Raw genomic sequence first — 27,668 nt, forward strand, 5'->3', positions numbered from 1 at the left:
TATATATATATATTTCTTCTATCAGTGAGAACTGCAGAACGTCTATGGGGGCCATTGTTGAACATCTATCTATCGATCTATCTATCTATCTATCTATCTATCTATCTATCTATCTATCTATCTATCTATCTATCTATCTATCTATCTATCTATCTATCTATCTATCTATCTATCTATCTATCTATCTATCTATCTATCTATCTATCTATCTATCTATCTATCTATCTATCTATCTATCTATCTATCAATCTTTCTTTTCAATTTAACTTTTTAATATATCAAATACATATACAAAATCTGTAAGGCTAAGCCACTTGTTGGCTGAAGTAAATTATTGTTATAGTCAGTCAGTGGGTTACTGTAGCTGACACTGTGTTCAGGCCACGGACCAGCTGAGAGCAGCAAAGCTCCTCTGATGACCTGTTGTTGGACATCATTGTTGTCCAGGAAGTTTTCGGTTTCAGTTTGTCGACACTGAGCTGTGAGCCCCTGTGCGTCTTTGTTTGATTCTCTGTAGCAACCAACACACTCCACAGGCAGGAGGCCCCGGACCTCAGTCCTCAGCCTGAAGCCTTCAGAAGGAGTAACATGGAGACGTTCGCCCCCAAACTCAGCAAAGCTCTGCTGACATCTGATCCACATTATATTCCGGGGTGAGTTCACGTCTACAGATACGATAACGCTGTTAAATATTCTGAGTAATCCCATGTAGGCTCGCTGCTAATTGTGCTACATTACATTTGTTTGGGGTTTAGCCTTCTAAAGGCTGTGTTTCTCATTTTTGAAGCCCTAAATGAATCAAAAGACACACAATGTTAAATAAAACTGAATTTGTATTGATTAAATGATGATATAATGTTAAACCATCAGTTGAATTCAAGTTGAACTCAAACAAAACATTTATTTAGTTTATCTGTTCTTAATTGTTGAAATATGTAATTATTTTCAAGGTGCAAACCTGATGATAAATCTATGTTAAATTTAAACATTGATTTAATGATAGTTTTGATGATATATAATTGATTCAATATTGGTTATTTATTACATCACAATGAGATAATATAGGAAACGTTATACAGTCAGTTATCACAATTATAATTCTTTATTTATTCAAGGTTGACTGGTAATTAATTACCAAAATATTTGTCATAAAAAAGTCAAATCCAGGATCCTTTTGCTCAGGCCCCCCAAGTCTGGTGAAAATTAGTTTTTCAATAATTGTAACAAATAAACCAATTGATCCATTGTGTTAAAAAAATATAACCTACAGTATACTTTACGTTAAAAAAAACCTTAAGATTTAAAAACCTGCGACACCTTTACTACAGATGCTTCTTTCTTTCCCAGGTATTCGGGGTATTGCCCACAGCTGAAGTATAGCATGGGGAAGACTTACAGCCAGCACACGGCCGAGCTGCTGAGCAGTCCTGATGTGAAACACTCCAGTCGCCTGGTCCTCCACACGGGTCACTCTCCTTCCACCGACACAGATGCTCTGACACTGAGAGGCATCCCCAACGGTAACCTGAAGAAGGTGATACCTGGATACACAGGTAGGTGTCACACACTCACTCACACTGGGAGTCAGCAAAGCAACCGAACACCTCGTGGAAAAATAATTTCATAATGGAGACAAACAAGGTTTTATGACAGTTAAATTGACTTTAGCTCTTTATTACTTAGTTATGATGTGATTGAGTGGCTGGTGGCTGCAGGTGTAAGTCATAAATAATGTCAATTAGGCAACATGAGAAGAAATGTTATGTTTGCAGCTGCTAAATTATGAAGTGAACTCAACCAGGCGAGTGCAGAAGTATTGAAAATCAGGATAACACAAACACACACACACACACACACACACACACACACACACACACACACACACACACACACACACACACACACACACACACACACACACACACAGAAACACTCACACACACACAGTTGCATGAAGGGGTCACAGGCTGAAGCTCAGAGAGATATGATGACCTCAATGTGACGTGTGCGACTATTTGTAATAAGTCCAGGTTGTGTTTGCAGTGCTGTTGTTAAAGATTACGTTTTGTTGGTAGTTTTTTTTATCTATTTATATTTGCTATACAAATAAACTGTGATAGATTTTTTTATTGTGTATTTTTAAAGGGTTCGCTCTCTCAACACCCAAAACAACACATTCTATCACTCTTCCTGATAAGCCATGTACAGTAGATAGCCTTATTGTGCTATTTCAGATTAAGGTGAAAACAACCCTACAATGTTGCTTTGTGCCGTCTCAGGTTTCATCCCAAGGAGTCAGAACTACTTCTCCCGCAGCTTCTCTGACGTCTGTTTTAAAGCTCAGGCTGAGTTTCACCAGGAAAGAGAAGCGAGGAACCTGCAGCGGTCGGCAGAGCTGCCGCTTGTTTTCACCTCCACCAACCCACAGTTTGAAGTAACCCCTCTCTCACCTCTGTTCTACACATACATGACCATTGCACCTCAGAGTAGGTTCACTCTAGTTTAATTATCCATGATGGAGATCTGCTGACACTCACTGTGATGTAATCCTACAAAACACAAGCAGAACTGGAGGCTTCAACAACAACCACGGACAGATTCACCCATTTTATCTCTTGATTTATTTATATTTAGCAGCATATCCACACCACATCTATATAAGCTGCCAATGTTATTCTTATTAGAGTGTTTGTATTCATTATATAGTATCATACAGAATCTCGCAAACATACGAATTATAATACATTTTGTAAACAGTCTCATAGATTCATGCATGTTTTAATTATTCTCCATCATCATTCGACCCAGAGATCAAAACGCTCCCTGACAGCCAACAAGGTGGTCTCCTTCAAGCCGTCCTACACCCCCGTCACCATTTCACCGTATTTAATGGACGATGATAACCAGCACAAGCGCTTTATTTCAGGTACAAGACATGAGTTTGAGTTGCTAAGCATGAAATATGCTTCTTACTGCATGCTTCAGCTGTAACAGGCCTTAAATCAGACTCCTTGAACATATATAGACATTTTCTTTCTCCTCAACGCTTATTTAAACATCCACACGGAGCAACATTAGTATTAATTTGTCACATATTCAATATTTAAATATCATTTTAGCTCTGTTTTGGTCTCCACCAACCCCTTAAGAAATATGTCAATAACAGTCAGCTATCACTTGGTCGGCAGGTAGCTCAGAGTGGGTTTATTCACAAAAATAGAGACATTTTATAATTATACTGACAGATTTTACGTCACAAACAAGCTGACAGACGCAAATTGTCCAAAAATGCAATAGACTTGCCAAACTTTTATGGCTAATTAATTAACAATAGCAGTCAACATGTCAATCAAAGCCCAAAAAATATTCAGGTTGTTTAGCTGATAGAATTTTAAACTGTGCAGGCTGTAAAAGCTAAACAAAATTTCCTTTCAATGAATTATCAAATTAATTATTCCTCTGACTTAATGAGTAATGTTTTTCTTTAGGTTTTACGGGGCACGTGCCAAAGTCCCGTTTCCTGATGGGTAAAGGTTACCCCATCATCACCAACAAGGCACTGATCAAGTTTGGAAAGGAGCAGCGGAGTGACTCCACGTCCCCGGAGAACCTGAGGAAGGACAGTACAACTCCTCCCATCCCATCCATCTACCAATCAAAAAGCGGTGTGGTGCCATCATTCACAGGACACATCCCAGGTCTGTATCGAACGACACATTTAAAACCACAAAAGCCTTGTAGATATATTATTAAAGTTAATTGAAATGAATCACTCAGTGAGAGAAAAGTATTAATTACGTCTAACGATAAATCATCCCACAGGAAACAAGTTCATGTTCGGACACACCTTTGGTCAGATTTCCCGGGAAGCGCTGGAAAGGATCCGCATCGAGAGGCTCCTTCGAGAAAAGTCCTAAAACTGTCACACGCTTATTTCTAATGATCATAACTGACGTGATGGAAATCTACTCATTTATCGGAGTCTTCAAATTTATACAAGAGCATCGCAGGGGCCCCTGGCAAAAGGGGCCTGAAACACAAGAAACACTGTATACATGACAGACATTCTCGTCATCAACCAAACCTCTAAATGACGAAGCGTTTTGGCAGAGAGCCAAAAATTATCTAAGGGGTTTCTCAGAAAGTGGTTGTTATGAATCAGCATTCCTGAGGGGGGGCCCTCTCAGCTCAGGGGGCCCCAGGCAATTCCTTGCTTTGCCTATCCTGTCATATGACACACTAATACATTCAAACACAAATAAACTGCATACAAGAAGAAGACAGGTAAATATATTAGGTCTTTATTAAGAGAGTTTGATTGTCACTGGGCATTAGAGGAAGCATTCAGAGGCTGAGGAGAAAATACTGTGGCATAATATCACAGACTTCACATTACTCAATGCAGGGAACATATTTTCTTACTTCTTATCCAACTATCAGTCTATCAAAATATATCTTACACACATTTAAGTACCTGAAACAGCCGGACGATGGCTTACAGTTGTGTAACTGAACAAACCTCACATGAACACACTCTTTATAACAAACTATTGCACACACTTGAAATTCTAGTGCCAGAAATGTTTCCAGAAGCTCATTCTACGGCTATAAAAACATTTACAAGAGAATAAGAAAACAGAAACACAGAAGCACCTATAGCAGCCGACTGCATGTTTTTCCACTCATGCACCTACGGTAAATCCATGCTTGGAAATTTGCTAAAAAAAACAAGTTGATAAAAATCACTGACACTACAATAGGTTGGCGTGTGGCACATTTGCCACTTTAACAGTGTATTGCTTTCTTTCTTTTTTTAGAGGATCAATAAGAGGGAGAATAGAGATTGACAGTGTAATATGAGAAATTTATGATTTTGTACCACATGAATGTTTAACAGTCTACTTTGGGTCACTATTCACATTTTATGATTGATTTTTGCCCTAAAGAAAAACAGATTAGAGTAACAGAAGTGACTACTTACAGTTCTTCCACAGGACAGGTGCAAACTGAGGCTTTGGCTCTCGTTCATCAAGAGGTTGAAACTTTTGTTACTACAGCAAATAGGCCTCCACCCATAGGGGGTGTAGTTTTCAGTAGTACTTGGTTTTGTTTATCTGTGCTGCTACTGTCTTCATTGACTTTATGGATTGAGCCAACAGTCCAAGCTGCGATCTGTCCAAATGAAGCCACTGGGATGGTCGTCTGAAATCAATCACACAGAAACGTCATGAGAACATTGTCAAACTTTCACTGATCTAAGAAAGAAAAACTGATTAAAGTATTGTTAATAAAAAAGAACAGAGTCTGTGCTTGTTTTGATTGAACAGGGTTCTCACCTTCTGGTTTGTGCTCCGATGTGACTCTGAGAGACTGTCTCTGCTCTGGAGGAAGAATCGGCTCCAAACAGTTTGGCCCAGCGCAGCCCCCCCGTACAGGGGCTCTCCACCTGGACACCAGCTGACGCGTTCAGGGTCCCAGTGTCTTTATCTCTCCTCGTCTCTTCTTGCCCACTGTCCATACTTATCTGAGACCAAGTATCTGCATAGTTCTGGGTGCAGTCCTCCGCTTCAACCACACCGTCCAGGAGGTCAGGCTCTTTCTGGCACCACTCTGGAATAGGAGCTAACCATTGGCTCCTGTTGGCCTGCGTCCCTCCACATTGCAGCTTGATGGAGCTTGACTTGAGACGACTGGGTGACTCTTGGTGATGCACACCTATGTGTTGTGACATCTTGGTTTGCTGACTGCTGTGGCGGCTGTCCACCTTTCTGTCGGCTTGCAGAAGTGGCCAGCTGGTCGCTAGGAGGGCTGAGCACGGCTGAGGTGGGAAGACCCCCTGCTCCTCGGGACACAGATGTCTGCTGCCCAACAGTCGGGGCTCCAGGAGCAGGTTGAGGTCAAAGGGCAACACGGAGAGCGGCTGCAGCAGGAGCAGCAGTTCCTGAAACAAGGGCTGACACTGGCCCAGTGACATTGACAGGAACCCCCAAGAGTGGTAGTATGTTGTTATCAAATCTGTGGAGTTCAGAACATACATAATAATTTGTCTCAATAAGTCAAAACTCTTTTTTATAATTATTTAAGGGTCTCAAGGGATGCTAATGGATGTGTGTACGTCAGCAAAATGCTAAACACGGCATGCTAAAATGGTCATAACGTTACAAGTGACGCTTCAGGTTTAACGAAAAAACATTAAAGTTGGTTCTCTCACTTTGTTGACTCTGAAAGTGACTGAGCCAGAATTCCAAAGCTCTTAAGCTGAAAAAGAGCAAATCAAAATCAAAAGATATAAAGGTTTTCATGTACAATAATTTGTATTAGCATCATTTAGCATCACTCAGTCACAGTTGGTACTTACTTAAGCAAACCCATTATGAAGGCCCTGAGCCTCATACAGTGGCTGGAGAGCTCGGCACATTGTTTGATTTTGGACGCCAGGCTGTGGAGGACTCTGGTGGATGGACCTGTCAACATCACAGAGAGTTCATCAAAGAGTCCAAAACAAGTGCTGTTACATTCATGAGAGTCACTTTGAATCACATCACTCCATTATGCTACTCACAAATACCTATTCTGGTAGAGATGTCTACCAGCGTCCAGGAGTGGTTGCGGCGCTGCCCGATGATGAGATCCAGTTTGTGATCTCTGAGCCCGTCCTCTAAAAGATTCTGGATCGCCGGACACAGATGCTCCAGGACCAGACCTGCAATGGTGGGACTCCAAGAGCTGTTCCCCAGACGCATCTGTGCCAGAGAGATATAAATATGATACAGCACCTCTCCTGCTGACTCAGGTTATTTGACTCCAATCCTATAATGTAAGTAATGGCAGTTTGGCTCTCCTCCATTGAGTCACCTCGCTGGAGGGGCTGAGCTCTGCCGGTTCATACCTTTTCTTCTGGATCTCTGCTGCTGCCAAAATGAGCCATGATCAAATCCACCGCTCTGCTCACAGATCTGAGCAAACCTACAGGCAATACACAACAAAGAGGTTTTGACAGGTTGAAATTATAACTGATGCTTCATGCATTCTATTGGCTGATGTGATACACTATTAAAACTCTAGCGATGTAATTGCCCCTGCCAAGGAGGTTAGGTTTTCACCACTGTTGGCTTGTGGGCTGGTTCTATGTTCTTTGGCAGGATGACACAAAAACTATTTCCATGATTTCTATACATCATTGCAAGAAGAACCCGTTAAACTCTGGTGCTGATCAGGATCAGGAGGCTGAGATCATCATTCTGATGTAAAATATACTTTTCTGTTTAAGAGAGTGCAATGTGGTGCAGAACCAAATAAAATTCAGGATCTAAATGATTTAAATGTGGTTTCATAAGGGGGGAGAGAGCTGAAAGTCTTATTTTTCTAGAATAAGCTGATAACCTGTTTCCAGTGCAAATCAACTTGTCTCAAGAATCTCCCGCAATATTAATCTAAGTGCAGCGATTTAATATCTATCTTAACAGTGTCAGCATCTTGCAGCAATTTGAAAGACTCTTAGAGAATTTTTTAAAGATTTTCCTTATTAACTAGGTCAGTGGAAAGATGAAAGAGAGAGAGAGAGAGAGAAAGCGCTTTGAGAGTTTAACCTATTGCTAAAATGCAAATGTGAATGAGAGCAGAAGATAATGGAGTCAGTTTTCCATTTCAGCAGTGACCCTGATTGAATTGCCTCTCTCACAGTCTGCCTTTCTTCATCTCATGGCTAGCCTCAGCAAATGTCACGGTGAATTCTTTATGCATGTTGACGCTGCCTGCAGTGCTGCATCACACTTCCTCTCCACCGCTGCTGCAGATACCTCCACGGACAATCCCCCATCTCAGGGTTCACGTTTATGTAATTGCATTGGCACCAAGATTCCATATGGCAGCACTGAGACAAAATGATTAGGTGCGTAATAAATCATTAACACCATTTCTACTGCATCATTCTCCCTCTCGCTCTCGTGCAGCCTCACTCACATAGGCTGCAGAGCAGGAGGCTCAGCCAATCACAAGCAGGGAGAGTTAAAAATAGGTCATGTTTGAAAGAAAGCCCCTTCAGGGTATTGAAGGCACTGCTGCAGCACAGTGAGATTTTATTGCTGTTCTCAGCGGCTCATCACTGAAGCCAATCCAATTACGGTGGAATCCTTGAGTCGTTCCTGCAACCGAGTCACTTTTCACCCCATTCAGATTGTTATGTGTGTCATACACCAGTGTGTCAGTCACGAGTTGACCCTCACCTCTCCTCTGAAGGTGGCTGATAGACAGGGACTCATACGATGTTTCAGGCGAGAGGCAGAACTCTGTTGGCGGCCGGTCGCTGAGGATCATAGATTCACTTTGCTGACTCTGACTCTGTCTCCCACTGTGCCCGGCAGAGTCCTGCAGTTGCTGTGGATGGAGGCCGGACGCAGCAGAAGAGAGCAGAGAACCCAAAGAGGAGAGAGGAGTGACCGAGGAGAGGGCAGCTGTGAAGCTCCCGTGAAAGAAGCCGGAGTCGGCTGAAGGTGTAGCTCTGCGCTGTGGCTGTTTCCTTTCTGTTTGTGAGAATGTAGGGGTAGATGAGGAGACCTGAAGGTTTGGGTGACGTGTATCAGTGGTTAGGGGTAAAATGGGGGGTGTATGAGAGAATATTGAATGGTAGGAGGTGTTCTGGGGCTGAAGGTCGACGTAGCTCTGCTCAGGGGTGAGCTGGATCAGGTCCTCGTAGGTGGGAATTTTATATCGGCTCGACTGACTTGGAGCCGAGGTTGGATTTAAAAAACTGTTAGTCTGAGTTGTGCCTGAGCAGGGGTTTGTTTTGTCCATCTCCTGACTCCACCTGGGCTTTGGGCTGGTGTGATATGGATCCAGGCTGCTTTTTGTGTATGTGCACGGACTGCCAAGTGCTTGGCTTCTGCTGGCCTGGCTCCACGTGTGTCTGCGGCCGAAGCACTCCGGGCTCGGCGTACAGGTGGAGCAGGTATCAGAGCTTGACGTGCCTTCCAGGAAGATGGGGCGGCGACTGCCCGTGGGCGATGGCTGAAGGTTAGAAAAGCACCGACTACTCTTGCCCTTGCCCCTGCGGCCGGGCTCGGAGCTGCTGGACTTGCTGCTCTTTTGGTTGATGTACTGCTCCAGGAGACAGCCCAGGTGCTGCGCCTGACTCTGCTGTTTGTCTGCAGGAATCAGAATGAAGGGCTGAATGGGCAGCGAGGTCGGCCGCTGGGCTTTACTGTAGCGCACCAGTGTGTTTTCCACTGAACACGCACCTAGAGGGAGGTGGAGGATAAGAGAAAGAGAAAGAGTTTTAATATTTTACACTGAACAAAAACTGCTTCATCCATTTCTGATATCTTTGCATGGGTATGTGCATTGTGTTCCCCTTCTTACCCCCCTCAGCAGCGTCAGTATAACATTGCTCCCTGTTCAGATTCACAGATGGCTGTATGGACGCACCACTTGTGTTTTGGCCTCTCCTGCTATGTGGGCTACACGGGCTGGGGCCCAGTGAACAGAGGTCCTGGAAGCTGTCTGTGTGTTTCCTCCTGCAGAATCCTTTGTCAGTGGAGGTGGAGGCAGCCTGGTAATCATCAGTCTGGAAGTGGGAGGAGAACATGTTTTCTTTTTGTTGATCAACTTTGTCCTGAAAGGCAGAGAAATAAAAAATAGAACTGCTTTAGTTTAAAGAAGCAAATCAACAGTCCACTTTTAAGCATTTTTAAGGAATATACTGTCAGGTATAACTAAAAGCTTTATTCATTAAGTAATGCTGTATAGATGTATGAGAACCTAGGCTGCAAAATATTAATAATCACTCATTGTTTCTCTTTAGGGGAAATCTGTATCTAGTGGATTGAAATGTGGTGTTATAAGGAGACTGTTGCTTAGCAGATGTATCCACTCTACTGCTCACAGTACAAATTAGAAGTGTTTTAATTACCTTCTTCTCTTCTTTGTGTGGTCCTTCTTTCAAATAATGGATGAAGAGGTGTTCAGAGGGAGGAAGGGGGCTGCTTCGGCTCGGACCCTCTGGGCAGCTGTTGACGCTGGACCAGGCCGGGCTGGGCGACTGGGAGGAGAGGTCGCAGGTCACAAGCTTGTAGTACTTCTGATTGGTGCCAGTGGCCAGTGTGCTCTGGCTCTGTAGACAGGCAGTCAGGTCTGAAACCTCCAGAGAGGAGAGACCCGGGGGCAGCGGCTCCAGGGAGAACAGGTTACAGTTAGAGTCCAGGCCCTGAGGTGACCAGCAGGAAGCAGGGGGCGTCAGGTCGACCTCTTTCAGGGGAGAGTTACCCGTCATGTCAGCTTGTTGGAGATCCCCGGTCCGAGTCTGGGGGACAGGATGGAGGTTGAGGAACACAGATCCCTCCTGCGACTGAGATGGGGGAAGTGCAGGACTGCTAAGGTCACGAGGTTCTGCGGGGTTGTTGCTCCGGTTGTACATCGTGCAGAAGTTAACCAAGATGCCATCTGAACTGTTGCAGGAAGAGTCGCTGACATACTCTGTGTGAGACATCACCTCCGGGGAACATTTGTGTCTGTCGGAGTGCTGCTCTCCTGGAACCATCCTCATGACATCAGATCTGTTCCCATGAGAGCACTGGGGGTCAGTGTGCAGCGAGTCCAGGGGGTCGGGCTGGTTAGAGAGCCACTCTTGGTACTTCTCAATGCCCAGCACGGCTCCTTCCTTGCCCCATTCACCCTCCAAGTCTCCAAGGGGCACGGCGTCATGTCTGGCACCAATACTCAGTGGCCAATTAGAATTTCCATGCAATAGAAAAGAGGAGTCCTCGTGATATCTGTGCAGATTATCTCCATCGCTATCCTCGTCTTCCTCGTCCTCATCGAGCTGCGTGCAGGGAAGGAATGAGTTGTGCGACCTCACGCCGCCTCTCACCTCAGAGCTTTCCTTCTTCAGGTAGGAGCTCGTCTCCTCTGATGACGAGGTGGAGTCGCATCTCCCGCTGCTGTCGCTGGCCCCCCCCTCCTCCTCCTCCGCCCGATCCTCATTGAGTCTGCTGTAGCTGCTGGAGAAAGGTCTCCTGCCACCGACGAAGCCTTGCTCTCGGTTGAGCGCGTCCTGCTCCGGGAGCGACACAGCTCGGACCAGGCCTACGGAGCACAGACGGCCGGGCCTCTTGGCCGAGCTGCACAAGGCCTGGACAGGAAGTTGCCATGTGGGAAGCTGGACCACAGGGAAGTGGCACGCTATCAGGGTGTCGCCTGAGAGACTGGAGGATCCAATCATAACGCTGGAAGAGGTTGGATCAAGGAAACTGGCTCCATGTTCCTAACATAAAATCCTGCAAGATCACAATCATTTGTAAGTGTAGTAAATATAGACGAGTAGAAAACAGAGACTTTACTCTTCCTGCAGATTCAGATCGAGCACAGGCTGGTTGTCGAAATCTGATAAAAAATCCATGAGAACATAATGAGAATTAAAAATGGATATAATTCGAAAGTTTAATGGATCTTTAATACACTTCCTGAGGCTCATCAGACATTAGCAGCCGTGCAGAATTCTTCATGCAATGATCAAGTTGAACTGAGGGATTCTATGAGGGAGGAAGTGACATTATTTGTTTCATTTCCTAAAATTTCAACATTTTGAATTTTGTCCAGACAATGGTGACAGGCTGCATGTAAATGCTATTTGTATAAATCCTATACTTGTTTTTGGTGTTTGCTGAATATGAAGTGTTTGTTTTTTTCTCCCTGTGGGTTGGCTGCTGGGTTTTCTGGCCTCAGTGATCTTTGTGATTCAGGTCTCATCATAAACACACATTCATGAGTGAACCCGGCTTCTGTAGGTGTCAAAAATAATCCAGTGGCTTTTGTAGCTTCAGAGCTGAAACAACCTCAGGGCCTCAGGGATCCAATTATTTTATTTAAGTGGTTAGTGAAGAAAAATGTGTGTTTCATTCTGGCGTAGGAGCTGCATACAGAGCAGAAAAAAGATTAATATCTACAGAACACCCAGAGACTCCAGCTGTCAGAGTCTGCTCCATCACTTCACTCCACTGGTCCCCCAGTAAAACTGTGTTTTCTGCATCTGGCCCTCAGCCCCCAACACAGCCAAACCTCCACGATTCAGTCAACCATTTACTAACTCCTCCTCTCGCTGCCTGAGCCAACCACCGTCCTCAGCTGCTCTGTAACTAGGGCAGCTGCACTGCAGAGATGCTCCTGGCTCTGCTGAGAGTAAATACTTTTTCACATGAGTTTAGTTAAAGCCAAGAGTCGTAGTCACACATTCTGCTCCTGATTGAAGACGCACCACGCTTAGTAACGTCATAGTAAACGTCATCTCTTCATGAAATGCAACAAAACGATAATTTCCAGGTAAACAGGCGATTAGAAAAAACATCAGGAAACTGGATGTGAAATATTTGATGACACTTAATCTTAGAGAAGAAGAAAGCAAAGTGAATAGAGATCATTCAAGTCTTTAAATATTATTATTGTTGCTAGGATACAATTACCACTCTTTTAATACCTGCCTTCTATGGTAATACATAACCCTGTGTTACAGATTTAAAGTAGATGGAAAATCATGTTTGAGATGAATTTGTTTAGGTGGAATTTAACCTTAATTTGTGTCACAGGCATCAGTTCATGGCTGTTAAACCTCTGTGCTGCTGTCGGCAGCCACATGATGTGTAAACAATCTAAACATCTGGCACAGACGACCACGAGGATGTAATCCTCTTTATCGTCACGCCGCTACAATAACAACAGCCTTACCATGGCAACAAAGAGTCAACACGTCAATAACATGCTCACAGCCAGTAACACATATTTACAGAGCCCTCTCCTCATGAGCACCAGCCATGATAAATCGGGTCAATCAGTGTTTATGGAGCAATGTTAACACAAAAACCCCAGAACAGACAAATCAATTCTTGAATTTTATTTAATTCTTTTAAGATGAAAATCCCAACAAATTGTCTCTAGTTTTATTTTAAATACATATAATGATATTCATGTTGCTTTGAGGTACAGGGCAGATTATCAGTGCATCCCTCCATCACCAGAGGGGTTTTATTCTGCACTGTAAAGCAGAAAGATCAATAATTTGATCCAATTCTTTTAAAATGGTTTTGCTCAGACCACCCATTTCATGAAGGGGATATATCAAAATAATATAAAGAAAACCACGGGCGTGTTGTCATCGGAAAACGGAGGCGCTTTTGAGGATTTGTGTGTCTCTGTGTGTGTGTTTTTTTGTCAAATCCTCCCTGTGCACTGGTCCCTGAACACAAAGTTGGGGTCTTGTCCTCGAGCCTCACTCTGAATCCAACACTGCTCCTGACGTGTATGTGGAAAAAATGTAAGAAATGTGGTTTTCTCATGAAATCATAATTAAATCAATATGTTAACATGTAATTAATGCCTCCTGTAATGTGTTTTGATGACATGATTGAATCCATCCTTTCTCTGGGTATTGTCACAGTTCAACAGTTCAGCTCCACAGGAAACTAGGACACTGTGACTGACGAGTTGTCTGCAGAGGACAAACAGTTTCACTGCAAAGCGGAGACGACTTGTGATGAAGGGAACTACTTCAGTGGAGATGTCTGTCAGGTCGACTCAGTCGTCTTGGAGGAGGAGACTGTGGGTCTGTGAAGAGGCGTCTGACTTTCTGAGTGTCTGTTCCTGTTGTCGTGACAGAGTCCGACCGTGATGCTGCTGATACGTCACTACAGCTCAACTTTCACTCACAACTAAGTGACAGTATGTGTGTGTGTGTGTGAGTTAATTTTCCCATTTTTGTTACCTTGTTGGGACCGTTTTGAGCTTGTCAGGGTGGAGACCTGATGGGGACCAAGGCCCAGTGCTAATCAGGCCATTTCCAAGGTCCTGGTTAAGGTGGTAAGATGTGAACTGTGGTTAGGTCAGGGCTAGGCATGAACTGATCCTGGTCATGGATAAGGTTAGGCATGATTTGGTCATAGTTATGGTTAAGGTGAGGCATGTTTAGGGTCTGATTAGGCACGTATAAAGCCTGATTAGGGATGAATTGGTCCTGGTTAAAGTTTAGCATGACTGGATCCTGGTCCTGATTGAGGTTAGACCTGTATTGGTCCTCGTTAGGCCTAACCCTTACCCTAACCCACAATGAACGGACTAATAGCTAATAAGGATAGCTGGGACAACTGTGTGTGTGTGTGTATGTGTGTGTGTGTGTGTGTGTGTGTGTGTGTGTGTGTGTGTGTGTGTGTGTTTCAGTGTGTGTGTGTTTTGGATTTCATAAAGAGAATGGTTTTCAAATAAAATATTTAAAGGGGCTTAAGTAGGACAAGTTTGCCCACAATACTAGTATCATCTTCATCATCATCATCATCATCATCATCATCATCATCATCATCATCATCATCATCATCATAATCATCATCACACACACACACACACCCTCCTCATCCTCCTCTCTCATATAAACACGTACCTGGGAGCAGTGCTCAGTCTGAGGTGATATCCCTCCGCCTCTCTCTGCTGACTCTGACCTGCAGGTGCGGTTCGGTCCAAAATTACGCAACCAAACATTATATTAAAAAAAAAACATGCGCGAGCTCGACGAACCTTTGACGTCAGAGCAGATGCTTCCAGCTGCAGAACCAGATGTCCTGACCCGGTTCTTAGTGAGTGTGACACCGCGGAGCTGCACCGTGGAGCCGGGTCGGACTCTGAGGTCCGGGGAGAAGCTCCGGTCCCGATACCCACGCCGGCTGATGGAGGTAACGCGTCATCGCGGCTTTAGCCAATGAGAAGAGAGCGAGAGAGACGTCTCTGCCAATCGGAGCATCCAAAACACCAAGCAAGAGAATAAAGGCTGTAAACACCATATATTCATGTTTTGTATAAAATAGATACATATAGTAAAATATAACCGACAGCCTAAGAATAGCAAATGTATAACATACGTACCATTTAAAAAAAAAATCATGTTACTCTTCATTATCTGGCAGTATTCCTCAGTTTATCAATATTTAAAATAAGACTTGTTTAATATTTGCAGTTTAAAAGGAATAAATCAATGAATTTTATTTATTTATTTGTTGTTGTTTGGCTTTTGGAGGCAATTAAATATCTCAGAAATGAGACATAAAGCCACAATAGTGTGATTAAAGAAACATAACTTAAAACAAAAACAACAATAGGATTCATTCTACCACGATAACACTTTTTACTCTTCATATTTTCTCCTTTATAACTGATGAAAATTTATTAATTTCACTTAAACCTTTTTAATTTGTTGATTCTATATCAGTTTATAAGTCAATACAGTGTAAAGTATTGATTCAATATTAGTTCATATATTAAAATGAATACAGTGTAAAGCTCAGTTCTATAACATCACAAGGGGCTGATGCATTATTCAGCTCAGTGAACCTGGATCAGTGCGCCCTCCAGTGGTGAAAATGAGCAGTCATCTATTCCTTTCAGCATCTCCAAAATGCAATATTAAATATGTTGATTTCATTTCATTATTCTTGGTGTTTTATTATTAACCAATACTTTATATATATAAGTTATTTCATCTCACTTAGAGGATGAAAATAATTATTAATAAGTATTTTATTAGATTAGTTAAAGACAAACAAAGTTTGGGGGAAAGAAAACTCTTAAGATGCATATATATCTATTTGTAAAGTATATTTGCATATTTATATTTATTACAATATGTACAAATAAATATATAATAACAACACAAACCAATAAACTCACAAACATTGTATGTATATGTATATTTTGTATTAAAATCATGTTGCAGATGTGAACAACCTGTCTATGGACTTCGGAGAAACACTAAAGATCAATATCAATTGAGATGGAGCCATTTTACTGTTCATGTGGATCCAACTTTTACAGCTTGTTTTTGCTGCGGCTCCACATCAAAGGACTCTGACTGATAAGGATCCAACACATCATCAGTTCAGGTCAGAATATCAGAGCAAACATTTCAGGATTCATATTGACGAGGGTCCCTTCAGTCCATGAGACGGATGTTTATTTTGCAGACAGTTTCCCTGATGGACTTGTGTTGGTCTTTTTCGTCTTCAAGAGGAGATCCAGAAGGAACAGATATTGTTCCTGTGGAGATAAGGAGCAGCTTTATTGCGGTGACTTTATTACACCATGTGGAATGCACGTGGACAAAACTGCACACGCTGCACAAATATAGTAAAGAAATGGATGCACGAAAGTCAAGGAAAGGAATATTATGTCTGTTTAATATTGTATAGTGTCATTTGATTGCAAAACATTTAAGATACAGATTTCCTGATGTTATACGCCTTTAAAATTATAAATACAAATCTTTACCTGCAGTATTGTGTGACACACTCGTGCTGATCTCTGCAGCTGGCACCGACGGCCTTCATGCTGTTCCAACGCCACAACAGAGATCGCTTTGTCCTCACAATCAAACCATTCCAGTCTTCAGGCAGAGGAATGGAAGAGACCTTCGAAATCAAACACAAGACCCTTTAGGAGCTAATAATGACCCTCATAATACAGTGTGGTATTAAAAATAAAAAACTGCAGACATGGAAAATAATCTGCGCTTAATATGAACTTACCTGGACGGCACAGATCAACGACAGAAGAGCTGTAAGAACAAGGATTTTCTCGTGAAGAGTCCTCATGCTTGGGGCAGGTCAAACCTTAAAGAGATGCAGGCCTGGTGTTCTGCCCCATGCCACTTGTATTTAAGTCTTTAATCGGATGGGGGAGGAGTTAACCTCTGACAGAATTTACAGATTCGTTCTGAGGGCTGAAGTTTGGCAGAAGAATTGGCCCCAAGTCAAAGCCAACTTTGGAAACGTCTCTGCCTGGTGGTAGTTATCAGTTTTATAAAGACAACAGAGGTTTATCTCAGGGGAGCCAAAGTACACTTTACCCTGGTAATTGAGGGCAATTCCACGTCGGAGGTGTCGAACTGAAACCTTAACGTATGTCATGAGCTGTAAACGTTCACGCGTTGACCTCGTGCCTGTAGTCTGATTTCCATAGTCCAGTTACATCTGGACTATGGGAGAAATAACCTAAAAACTCCACACTGAATGAAGCCCAGATTCTGACCCTAGTTAGTCAGAGAAGGCCGAGAATTTCTTCCGAATGAAAGTGAATGAATTTGTTGAGTTACGTAGATGTGCACTCAGAGAGTGAATATCCCTCCACCAAGATCCATTAATTAACCTTATCCCACAATGGTAAAGAAAGTGTAAAAGAAGTCTTGGATCGACCTTCTGATCCAGATCTACACCAAGAGTTCTTCCTCGGGTCATGACCCCGACCTTGCATATGGAAATTGGTTCAGTAGTTTTGATGTATATCCTGCTGAGAAAAAGCCAAACATTCAGTAAAGAGAATTTTTCCAACATGGCCCAACATTCCCCTTAAATTAAATCAAGCTGCACCAGATTACACACACATGCATATCAGCTCCCTTACTATGTCTGCTTTTGTTGATCAAGATCCATGAATAACTCCCAGAGAAATTGGCGACATTGTCAAAAAACTAAAGAAAGAAAAAGGACTGGAGTGATTGAGCTAAAAATACAAACAAATGTATATGAAAACATAACCTGCCTGGCGGAGGGAAACCCGACAAGCAAACATGACCCTGGTTTATCCAGAGATTAACTCGAAAAAGTCATTTTTTCAATATAAGCTTCTGTCTGGCTCAGTCTATTTTTTATATACAGGTAAAATAGGGCCAAGTGTTTGGAAACATGATTTTTTACTTTCTTGCCGCGAGTTAGACGAGAGGATGGATACGTTCACAGCCATGAGGCAATTAGCTTAGCCTGGCATGCAGTGGAAACGAGTCTTTCAAAGTACTTTTTATTAGATGATTCGTCTGTTGGAATGAATAGGTGTTTGTATGTGTGTGTGTGTAATAATTGCAAGTATAATTGTTTCAACACAAATTTCCGATATTTGCAGACTCATCATAGAGCTGCAGACCAAGAGTAAAGAGCTGACGATACGACACCTTATCAAGTCGTGTCACTTCTGAATCAACGCCCGTGTGGGAAATAGGAAACACACCCGCGTAGATTTAATGAATCACACACAGTTTATTGAAGTAGTGACGAGACATTGTGTAAAGTGATAGATATGTGACCTGTTAGGAGTAACTTGTTATTACATACTGAGTTAAATATGTAGAAGCAGAAGTGTAAACATGATCTATAACGTACAAGACAAACGTCACAACATGAGACAAGCTTGACAGAGGTGTGTGTTGAACAATGGTTAAAAACAATACATTATAAGGACATTCTTTATAGTGCTGGATAGAAAATCCATTATACTCTATATATATAATAGCCAAATAAAAACTAAGCCTTTTCCCCCTGAAACCTTTAAATGAAGTCACAACAATGTGATAAAATTGTCTAGAAAGTGCAGAAATTAACCACACAAACCATAGACCATGCCTAGTGGTTTTGAAAAAAACATTATTAAATGTTATTTGGCAAACGTTTATCAGTAGCGTCTCTAGCAGGAAGCGGTTTATACACTGACTTTAACATAATATCGGTAGAATGAAAATTCCACATTCATGCCAACATGTTGGAATTAGTGGGTGAAACTACAAGTATATTCATTTATGAGAAGAGACAAACGGAGCCTTTATTTAACGCTAATGTTGAAGTAATACTATTTGGCTGTCGGAGTATTTACATGTTGATTACTGTGTTTTCATCTGGTTCACGGTAGAGCTGCAGACGCGTCTCAACAAAAAACATCCAATTGAACTTTCTCCAGACATCAAACTCCTTCGATATCAACATGACACTGGATCTAATTTAGAATTTGCCTGAGGATTTAATCTGTTTAAAATCCCATACTTATAAATAAAAACAAAAACACTCAATTAAAGAACCTAATATATAAAAAAGGGATTTAAACATCATCACTAATTAAAACATTAGTTCCAACCGAGCAACAAACAACACAAAAGACTTATGCAGAATAATGCAGGAATTCTGGTTTACAATGGAAACTATGAAACTGTTACTTGGGGGTTAATTGTTAAAACCCTTAGAGCCACTGAACTGTTGAAATGTTGAATTATATTGAGAACATGGCAGCGGTCGTCTTTTCACTTGCAGTTTGCTGCTATGATGAGAGGAGCGGCTGTCGCTCAGCAGGAGTGCTCTGAAAAAAACAAAACAGACAAAAGACGGTTAACGCCGATCAAAACCAGATTCTTTCATTTCTGTTCTCTGCTTGTTTTGTCCACATCAACCCGATAGTGTTGCAGCACTTAAGGTTATTCCCTCTCTAGGTATTTATATCTGACGGGGATTCAATTTCATTTTCTCTCTCCCACAGTTTGTGCTTTTCCCTGTGTCATCATCCTGCAGGTATCTCGGACTCCAAAACTGGAGGATCCAGATCTGCCACTACTGCTCAAATATTGCTCTTTTTTATATACATTTAAATGGAATATTTAAGGAAATTTTTCACTTCTTTCAAGTTGCTCATGTCAAACACTCACCTCAGGGTCCTTGAGTCGACACATCAAGAACATGAAGATTCCACCCAGAATGATGCCAAGACCAACCAGCATGAATGGAATGTTCACCACCACATTCTGCTCCACGGCAATAGCCCGCAACTTCAAGACTGACGCATCGTCAAGGACGACGCTCTGAGAGGAGAACAGACATCAAAAAACACCATCAGTCTCATGGACATTAGATCCAGAGTGGATGAAGCAAACATTTAAATATTAAAAGACACAAACATGGATTGAAAAAAGAGAGTAATTAAACTCTAATAAGGAATTGATGTGTGTGTGTGTGTTTGATTGTGCACCTACCTCATTTAGGTAAACCACAGGAAAGACCACTTTCCTCACGTTTCCTGTTTGACTGAAAAAATAAAAGAATTCCAAATGTTTACCTCCAATATTCATTGACGATGTTCCTATGGGTAATTCTAAGTAAAAAATTAAAAATGCCATTAAAGTGATATTCAGAAAACAAATGGTGGCTCTATCCATTACATCATAGTGAACATTACATTGTTCTACATGATATTTGACGATATCTGCCGCTTGATCCTTCAGATTCCGGGCAGATGCATAACAAGTCTCCACTGTCCAAAAGTCCATTCACACTGATGATGGTGGCATAATTCATTTACACTTATCTTACTGGCAAACATCCCCACAGGCAGGTTGTCATCGAGCCATTACAGCTTCATTTTGAGTTAAAGTGTTGATGGTTTCTATTAAAAAAAGAAGCTCGTTTAAATTGCTAAGAGGATGGTGATGAAACCCATGAGGTGATTACCTGAAGGCGGGAAGTTTCTCGACAAACACGTTGATCTGGAGCCGCTTGGCCGCCTGCAGAATGATTCCTGTCAGCTGCAAAACAGAATGGGACCTTGTCAGGAACAAAAAGGTTTAATGGGAACTCAACAGTGGTGATAAGTGTGCAGAACTAACCTCAGACTGGTGGATTAATAGTCATTCCTCATCATTCAGTAATTCAATTTCAACATTATATACAGAGACACTCAGTGTTGTGTACAAGGTTATTAAGGTGCAAATGAATTTTCAAACATATATTCAATGTTGTAACAGGAAGGTGCATCTTTACATCTTTATTGTAGGTGGTGTGAAAATCACAGCCCTGGTGTTGGTGGTTTATAGATTTGCAAATACACATGAATATAATAAACCCTGGATTTATGACATGCTTGAAAGAACTTTGATCGGTCGCTGTGATCTCATAGTTGCATCATTAAAATATTGGAAGGAGCATAAACAGACAATACAGCAGCTTGTTTACTGGGTTCAAAGACTCTCTAAATTGTTCCACGTGTTGTTAAAAAAATAAAATAATGAATAAACCACTCCTGAAATATTTCACCCTCTTTTAAATTCCTGCAACACAATCCATTTCTTAAATTTAGTTTGACTGATCAATGCAGAAAATATTGTCATAAAACAAAGCAAGCACTGACTTACTGCTAAAGTCTTTGACCTCAAGTTATTTATAACTGCATAAACATTTGAGACTTTATGGTCTGTTTCATGCCACATTCAAAGTTGTGTCATATTCAGGAGCAGAAATTTGTATTGTTAAACATTTTGTCACAATGGTCAATATCTTGATGTTTGTGGATGCTGACCAGAGGTGCATGATACCACCACCCACACAAAATACTGCAAAACCAAAGTGAAAATATATTTTGCAGGTGTGTGATGCGTCACAGAATATGTGATTGTACTTCTCTCACACATTTCTTACATTTTTATAGGTAGTTTACGGATTTAAAGATTTGCTTTTCAACTGGCCATGTATTCACAGGGATAGAAACTTATAATTATTATAACTATTCCACCACAGTGAATAGACATCTGGCTAGACGTCGCTCTCCTGTAATGTTTTTTATGATTTTCTGTATCTTAGATTTACCACAGGCTAAACTAAGTGATTATTACACACGATAAGAGCTGTTGAAGCTTATCTCTGATGGCAGCCGATATAATTTTTATCCTGTTTTTACATATGCGTTCACCATCTAGTGGTAGATGAATGTAACTGTCACAAAACAGATTTAAAACCATCTTTCTACACTGCAAACCTTTGACTGTAAAATAGTTTAAATATATTTAAAATGTGAAAGTATAAATCTAAAACAAAGGCTTCGATAAACAGAGGATAAACAAATGAAGCGTTTCAGTTGAGCTTCCTACCGGATCGATATCGATGAACGTCTCGTGGTACTCCTTCTTAGGCACCATGCCAAATACATCCTTTACAATTTGCTCATCTGCCTGGTAGAAGTGAGGTGAAGACATAATGATTGGAGCTCCTAAACAAAGAAAACAAATTCAGATAAACAACAGTACTGGCAAACCCCAAAACCCTGGACCATATTTGCCTTGTTCTATTTTGTATTTTTCATGTACCTTGTTTGCACACACTGACATTCAGCAGCCCAGAGCCCAGGCACTTTCCAGCCGGGACACAGAAGCCGGCGTTTGCTGGGTTCACGGTCATGTTGGCAAAAACCTCGCTGGGGGGAACGAAGCGATACCCGTTGATCCCCTTCACGGTCACATCCCCCTCATACAAGGTGTAAAGAGACCTGGGGAACAGAGTGAGATGCTGGTTAATATTTGCAGGCACAAATACATTCCATGAAGCTGAAAGTGCAACGAAAGTGTGTGTAGATTTCTACTGATTTGGGTGAGCTGATTTACTGAAATCCTGATTACATCCCAATTGCCTCAGAAACTTTAACCCTTCGTTGACGTGCACCTGCTTCACTCGGTTCTGACGTATGACAGAGAGCTGATATTAGTGTCTTTAAGCAGCTCTAAACAGGTATCATCGTAACAGCGACCTCATTAAAGAGGCTAATTCTGAGCAGCCAGGATAAACTGGTGCCCTCAATCCAATATCCAGACCTGAATAATACAGGGGGACGGCTTAGGCAGACAGTCTTAAAATGATTGTGAGTGAAGCCGCTGTACAACTCAAGCTGGGTAGATACGGAAAACCAGAAAAACAATGGTCAGCAATAGACGAAGCAAAACCCCACAACTAACTGAAGTCAACTTCATATTGACCACTGTGAAAAAGAGCATGTAAGGCAGAGTGGTGCTAAATAGACACAAAACAAACATTAAGAATTAACATAACGTCCAAAACTAAATCTTTTTCAGAGTAAAATAGCCTCACTTCTGCTTTAGGGGACATTCAGCATCCATCAAGAAGCCCATCTACTACTGTACGTAACAATGACATTGATATCTGAACATCCTCATCAGATGAATATGATTTGGTGAGTGCTGAGTAACACTGGTGAACACACAGCACTTAGTCTCCGAGCATCGTGGTTGTGAGGCAGTTGTGTAAAGTGTCCATCTTCTTAAGTGCAGTTTTCTGTCTGCACTTGTCCAAGAAATCGTAATGAGGGCTGCACTGAGTTTGTGTCCCACTGTCTCTGAGACATGTGCTTGGAGCTTGTTTTCGCCGATCACAGGCATGTGCAGTGGAAAATAGTCATTAATATGTGACCCAACAAGAACCCAGATATCATTTCAGAGATGTTCAGCTGAGTCAGGAATCCACATTGCATCACCCACCTGCACAGGTCGGAGGTGAACATGTAGAGAGTCTCGGTCTTGGTGATGACTGGGTGGAAAAACGCTCCGTTGGTTCCATTGATCATGTTGCACTCATCAGACGTCCACCAGTTCAACGAGCTGTAGACGTGCACAATAAAACTCTGATGTAAGTTATCTTATTGCATTAGTGTGTAATTTATATATTGTGCATTGAAAAACCTGGTTGTTGCAGGAATTAAGTCGGCCCCAGCACTCAAACAGTTCATCACTTTTTGTTTGGCAGTTTGATTGAATGGCTGCTCACCAATGTGGTAAATAGGTCTTAAAACTGTGTCAGGTTGATATTACGCGATGGGAAGCTTAACCAAAGCTGCTGCTGCTGCTTTTGCTGAACAGTCGTCCTTTGTATGTTAAAGGAATCGTTCAATATTTCGATCTTTGTGCTGAGCTTCACTAGCCACCTGTAGGTCTGTTTTTAAATGACAGATTAAGGACGAGAGTGGCATCGATCATTAAACTTGACTGACGGAGACAACGAAAGAATCTGAAACGCGGAAAGACTGAGATGAAAGAAAGATCTGCGAGGGTAGAGAAAGACGATTCACTCTGCTGTGAATTCTTTAGATTAAAAACCCTCTGAGCAGAGACTGTGAAAGACTTGATGAACGTAAATAACCATTTTATCGACTGTGATGTATCAAAGGCACTGAAGAACTAACAGGACCCTCACCTTGTGCTTTCTTTATCTCATCAACCAGTCACACGAACCTTGATCACATTCACGTTTGATACAATCAGGTGCTGACCACACGGTTAAATTCCATGTAATCAATGAATCCTATTGTTTGTATAGAGTGGTAGATAACTATCATTTTTCTTCTGGAGGAGAGTGGATTGAGTGATTACCTGTTCCCGTTCCACGTGTCCACTCTAGAAAAGTCCTTGTAGTTTTGCCGTCCAGTGAAAAAAACATAATCACCATCGTTGGAGGCATTGCTCTAGAAAGAAAATGAATAAGGCCAAGAGTGAAAAGCTGTTCTCATTGTTTAAAACAATTATTATTGTTATTGTTTCTTTTTTAGTATACAGTAATGTCCTGAAACCTTATAGAACAGTCCGAAAACAGCATCAACAACCAGTTTCGGATTTACAAGGTGGAGGGCTTTGAGCAGGGGGTCCTCATATCCCCACAGCAGCTCCCCCACTGTGCGGGTGGTGAACAGTTCTTCACCAATAGACTTCATGTAGGCGGAGACCATAATTCTATCAAAAGAGTTGTCCTTGACCATCTCCATCACCGTCTACAACGAGGGAGGAAGAAGAAGAGTATAGTTAGAAAAATATGACTAAATACAACTATATTATGCTGTGATGTACTAACATATTATCTAGTTAAACACTGGTTTCTGCAGCTCACCATGGCAGGGATGTTGACTGTCCGGATGAGCTCAGTCTCTGGACCTCGGGACATGTTCGGCTGGAATATGTAGGTTTTAGTGTTGACTGCTGCTACTTTGGTGTCGTTGTCCAGGAAGTTGACTTGCTCCATAGGTCGATACTCCCTGTGTGGGAAAACCGAACAGTCAACTGGATGATTTTAAGTATTATGAGTTTGCAAAAACAACAAGCTCAAGGTTCAGATCCAAATAAAAATTGGGATCTAGTGAATTTAAATATGTTTTCGTGAGGGGAGAACACGTGTTGGGCATTGGCGGAGGAATGCGTTCTACTGAGTGCCATTCTAGTTTGTCCTAAATCAATCTGTCTGTGGATTTTACAAATATTTAACCAGTGAAAAATTTTAACAAGATCTTGTGAGAAAATCTTGTGGTATTCGAATATTAACAAAAAACTGGGGTTTTCCATTTTGTGAAAAATAAAAATGTTGTGTTTGAAAATGATATCGAATATCTTGTTTAACTACAGGTGAAATGCATTGGAGCAGAGGATTCCTTTTAGTTATTTTCCTCACTGCCTAAACAATTGTTGAGCAATAGTGACATCAACACTTTTTTTTACTGATGTGACAATTTAGCTTCCTCTGCTCACTCGTGTTGGGATGCAACATCTTGAGTGCAATCGTTTTAGTTTTCCCTCCTCTGGGGCCGAGTGTCTTTATTCCTACTGTAACGTCTGCACTTCTCTTTCATTGAGTAGACGAATAGAGAACAAAAACTGAAGCTTTGTTCCTCTTCCACCTTCACCTGTATGTATACGGTCCAATCTCCACCACAGCAGGTCGGTCCCCATCCAGCACCTCCAGGGGATTGGTCACATTAAAGAAGTAAAACTGCATGTAGATCGGTGCTGGTGGATTCTCCCAGGCCTCAAGCGTTTCTGTTCCATTCTCCAAAACTACTTTCTATGGGGGACAAAGGTCAGTGGGTTATTTTTATTGTGAAAACAGAACAGACAGACTATATTGTGCTGACTAAGGTGTCCTCACATCATATGACACATTTGTCATATGATGACGGGTGTCACTGCAGCACTGTATCAGCTTTGTTCTGACTTTATCTATAGAAGAGGTGGCTGACAAAACTAAGACTAGTGAAAGTCCTTGATATGTTTGACTCTATTTTGCTCTGTTACCAAACATTACCATGTTTGGTAAAGTCAATGGTTTGGGCCTTGATATCTTGAGCAGTATTTATTTAGCTAGTGAACTTTGTAGGTTGAAAGACAAACATGTTCTTGTTATAACTGGACCATTAAAAGGTTGTACTGCAGCGCAGGTTTTGTGTAAAGCCGGAGATTTGGAAAGAGAAACCTCACATTTCCTAAGTGAGATTGGAATTAGTGGCAAAATAAACATTTTATGGCAACAATATGATACCACGCCTTTCGTAAAAGACGGGGGCAAAAATGTTGGTTAGAAAAGGCTTTTAAATGACTTTGAATTACAGAAAACATGTTTGTCTTCAATCCTATAAAGTTTGCAGACGCTGGGAACAACAGTTATACCTCAAAATTAATGACTCCGATATTTTTAAAGCTATGAACATGAATCATCTAGGGCAGGAAAAGATGACCTCATAGGATTGGAATCGGGATGTTTTACAGGCATTGGTTTCGAGACCCATTCATGGTATAAACATTATCTGGCTTAAAATAAACCAAACCAGTGTCATGTGTAATTACTCAATCGTATGTGATGTAGGTAACTTGTGTATCTATAGCTTCATATTTCATTGAGTGTATTGATGGTGGGTATAAAGCACATTAATTATCCATTTATAAATATGATAAATCATTTAATATTATTTCAGTTTAGCTTGTACAACTGGTTATAGACAGCAAATAAAAATCAGCTTGCACAACTAACTCTGGCTGATTTTACAGAATCGTCTCAGTTGATTAATGAGGACTCTCCCTCTTAGATAAATAAATAAATGGGCCCAGGTGGATTTTGCTGATCAAATATTAGAAGTTAGAGTAAAGAAGCATAATGAATCCTCCTCCATGTTGTTTCGGACTGTACAGATACAGCGGCTCGCACATGTTAAGCTCAATGAGTTCATTTGTATCTGAGTCAAAGGTAAAACATTCAGAAGCTGCTCGACCACATTTTTCCTAATAGTGAAACTCAGTCAAGGAAATGAAACTGAGCCGGTGTCTCTGTTGTTTGATAAATACTAATATATAAGACAACATTATCAACATGATCATCACAAAAACAACAACACTTGTTTACTGTGATGACGCCTGTTGTTTGAATCTGAGGCTGAAAACTGCGACACTCACCTTTTTCACCATCGACTGCACAAACAGTGGGAACACGTTAGAAAGGACCAAAGCGATTCCAGCGATTAGAAACAACATAGAAAAGACTCCGGTGCTGTAGATGCAACATGATTTCAGGAGCATGATGACACAGCAGGAAGATCAGTGACACACAAACACACACACACAGCTTTCTGTGAGAGCTTCCTCTGTGTGTGTGTGTCTGTCTGAGTGTGTGTGAGTGTGAGTGTGTTGTGTTTGTTTTCATCCCAGGAACTTGCTCGACGAAGCGAAGACAGACTTCCGGGACGAAACACTCCCCCTAATCCACTTCCGGTTTCCTCGACCGCCTGCTCTCTGAAGCACGAAGTAAATCTTGATCACACGTCATAGGATGTTTTTTAAATACAACATGTAAGTTATATGATGTTGACATGTTACAGTGCTCTAACACACAGCTGTAGTAAGACAACATGGTCATTTTCTACATTAGCTGCTTGTTCCGGACAACATGCAGGGGGACATCTATCTTGCATATAAAGAATCTTTGTTTTCGATCACATGGCAGTAGCCTCAGTAATAAGACCTCAGTCGACCCCTTTCTGGATTATTTTATTTCACATAAAGGCTAACAACTGTTGATATACATATAATATATTTTTTGTTTACATGAGATGAACAGCAGGCTTTAATTCAATAGTTAATGCAATAAATTGAACATTTAAAACAATTGGTTGCAAATGTGACCCAAAAGTTTCTAGACAGGAACCTACGAGAAAATAAAGAACTATCACCTTTAGTAAATGTTTATAACACAGAAACCAAGCTAATTGAATGACAGTGTCGCTCATGAAATGTATTTGTGCAGTGA

General features: G+C 41.5%; 4 protein-coding genes across 4 annotated transcripts; 1 reads left to right on the top strand and 3 right to left on the bottom strand.

Moving 5' to 3' along the window:
• The first annotated feature begins 588 nt into the window (after positions 1-588).
• On the top strand, positions 589-3,917 carry cimip2b (ciliary microtubule inner protein 2B). The gene is made up of 6 exons (XM_061081065.1): positions 589-653; positions 1,348-1,553; positions 2,280-2,434; positions 2,809-2,926; positions 3,489-3,698; positions 3,823-3,917. The coding sequence occupies exons 1-6, from the start codon at positions 589-591 to the stop codon at positions 3,915-3,917; spliced, it is 849 nt and encodes a 282-aa protein (XP_060937048.1).
• Positions 3,918-5,090: 1,173 nt separating this feature from the next.
• LOC133009774 (AP-4 complex accessory subunit RUSC2) lies at positions 5,091-11,215 on the bottom strand. Its single transcript, XM_061077344.1, has 9 exons — positions 9,908-11,215; positions 9,358-9,610; positions 8,226-9,236; positions 6,890-6,966; positions 6,561-6,743; positions 6,359-6,468; positions 6,212-6,258; positions 5,337-6,015; positions 5,091-5,202 (listed from the first exon to the last, which is right to left on the bottom strand). The coding sequence occupies exons 1-9, from the start codon at positions 11,213-11,215 to the stop codon at positions 5,091-5,093; spliced, it is 3,780 nt and encodes a 1,259-aa protein (XP_060933327.1).
• Positions 11,216-15,699: 4,484 nt separating this feature from the next.
• Positions 15,700-16,809, bottom strand: LOC133012369 (liver-expressed antimicrobial peptide 2). The gene is made up of 3 exons (XM_061080317.1): positions 16,551-16,809; positions 16,294-16,433; positions 15,700-16,062 (listed from the first exon to the last, which is right to left on the bottom strand). The coding sequence occupies exons 1-3, from the start codon at positions 16,614-16,616 to the stop codon at positions 16,029-16,031; spliced, it is 240 nt and encodes a 79-aa protein (XP_060936300.1). The 5' UTR covers positions 16,617-16,809; the 3' UTR covers positions 15,700-16,028.
• A 1,224-nt stretch (positions 16,810-18,033) lies between these two features.
• Positions 18,034-27,055, bottom strand: scarb2c (scavenger receptor class B, member 2c). Its single transcript, XM_061067834.1, has 12 exons — positions 26,819-27,055; positions 25,279-25,436; positions 24,492-24,636; positions 24,178-24,375; positions 23,981-24,072; positions 23,093-23,212; positions 21,911-22,089; positions 21,695-21,813; positions 20,283-20,356; positions 19,808-19,859; positions 19,484-19,636; positions 18,034-19,140 (listed from the first exon to the last, which is right to left on the bottom strand). Exons 1-12 carry the CDS (start codon positions 26,939-26,941, stop codon positions 19,102-19,104), a joined length of 1,452 nt encoding a protein of 483 aa, XP_060923817.1. The 5' UTR covers positions 26,942-27,055; the 3' UTR covers positions 18,034-19,101.
• Between the last annotated feature and the right edge of the window lie 613 nt (positions 27,056-27,668).

The sequence above is a fragment of the Limanda limanda genome, chromosome 1 (genome assembly GCF_963576545.1).
Source record: "Limanda limanda chromosome 1, fLimLim1.1, whole genome shotgun sequence".
In the NCBI taxonomy this organism is placed as follows: domain Eukaryota; kingdom Metazoa; phylum Chordata; class Actinopteri; order Pleuronectiformes; family Pleuronectidae; genus Limanda; species Limanda limanda.

Excerpts from the sequence above, each read along its gene's own strand:
- cimip2b (XM_061081065.1), top strand. The coding sequence starts at position 589 with ATGGAGACGTTCGCCCCCAAACTCAGCAAAGCTCTGCTGACATCTGAT. Across the intron at positions 1,554-2,279 it reads GGTGATACCTGGATACACAG|GTTTCATCCCAAGGAGTCAG; the intron begins GTAGGTGTCACA and ends GTGCCGTCTCAG. Across the intron at positions 2,927-3,488 it reads GCACAAGCGCTTTATTTCAG|GTTTTACGGGGCACGTGCCA; the intron begins GTACAAGACATG and ends GTTTTTCTTTAG.
- LOC133009774 (XM_061077344.1), bottom strand. The coding sequence starts at position 11,215 with ATGATTGGATCCTCCAGTCTCTCAGGCGACACCCTGATAGCGTGCCAC. Across the intron at positions 6,744-6,889 it reads GCAGAGATCCAGAAGAAAAG|ATGCGTCTGGGGAACAGCTC; the intron begins GTATGAACCGGC and ends TCTCTGGCACAG. Across the intron at positions 6,016-6,211 it reads TCACTTTCAGAGTCAACAAA|ATTTGATAACAACATACTAC; the intron begins GTGAGAGAACCA and ends TGAACTCCACAG.
- LOC133012369 (XM_061080317.1), bottom strand. The coding sequence starts at position 16,616 with ATGAGGACTCTTCACGAGAAAATCCTTGTTCTTACAGCTCTTCTGTCG. Across the intron at positions 16,434-16,550 it reads CGTTGATCTGTGCCGTCCAG|GTCTCTTCCATTCCTCTGCC; the intron begins GTAAGTTCATAT and ends TTGATTTCGAAG. Across the intron at positions 16,063-16,293 it reads TGTGTCACACAATACTGCAG|GAACAATATCTGTTCCTTCT; the intron begins GTAAAGATTTGT and ends TTATCTCCACAG.
- scarb2c (XM_061067834.1), bottom strand. The coding sequence starts at position 26,941 with ATGCTCCTGAAATCATGTTGCATCTACAGCACCGGAGTCTTTTCTATG. Across the intron at positions 24,637-25,278 it reads ATTGGACCGTATACATACAG|GGAGTATCGACCTATGGAGC; the intron begins GTGAAGGTGGAA and ends TTTCCCACACAG. Across the intron at positions 19,637-19,807 it reads CTGTGGTTTACCTAAATGAG|AGCGTCGTCCTTGACGATGC; the intron begins GTAGGTGCACAA and ends TTCTCCTCTCAG.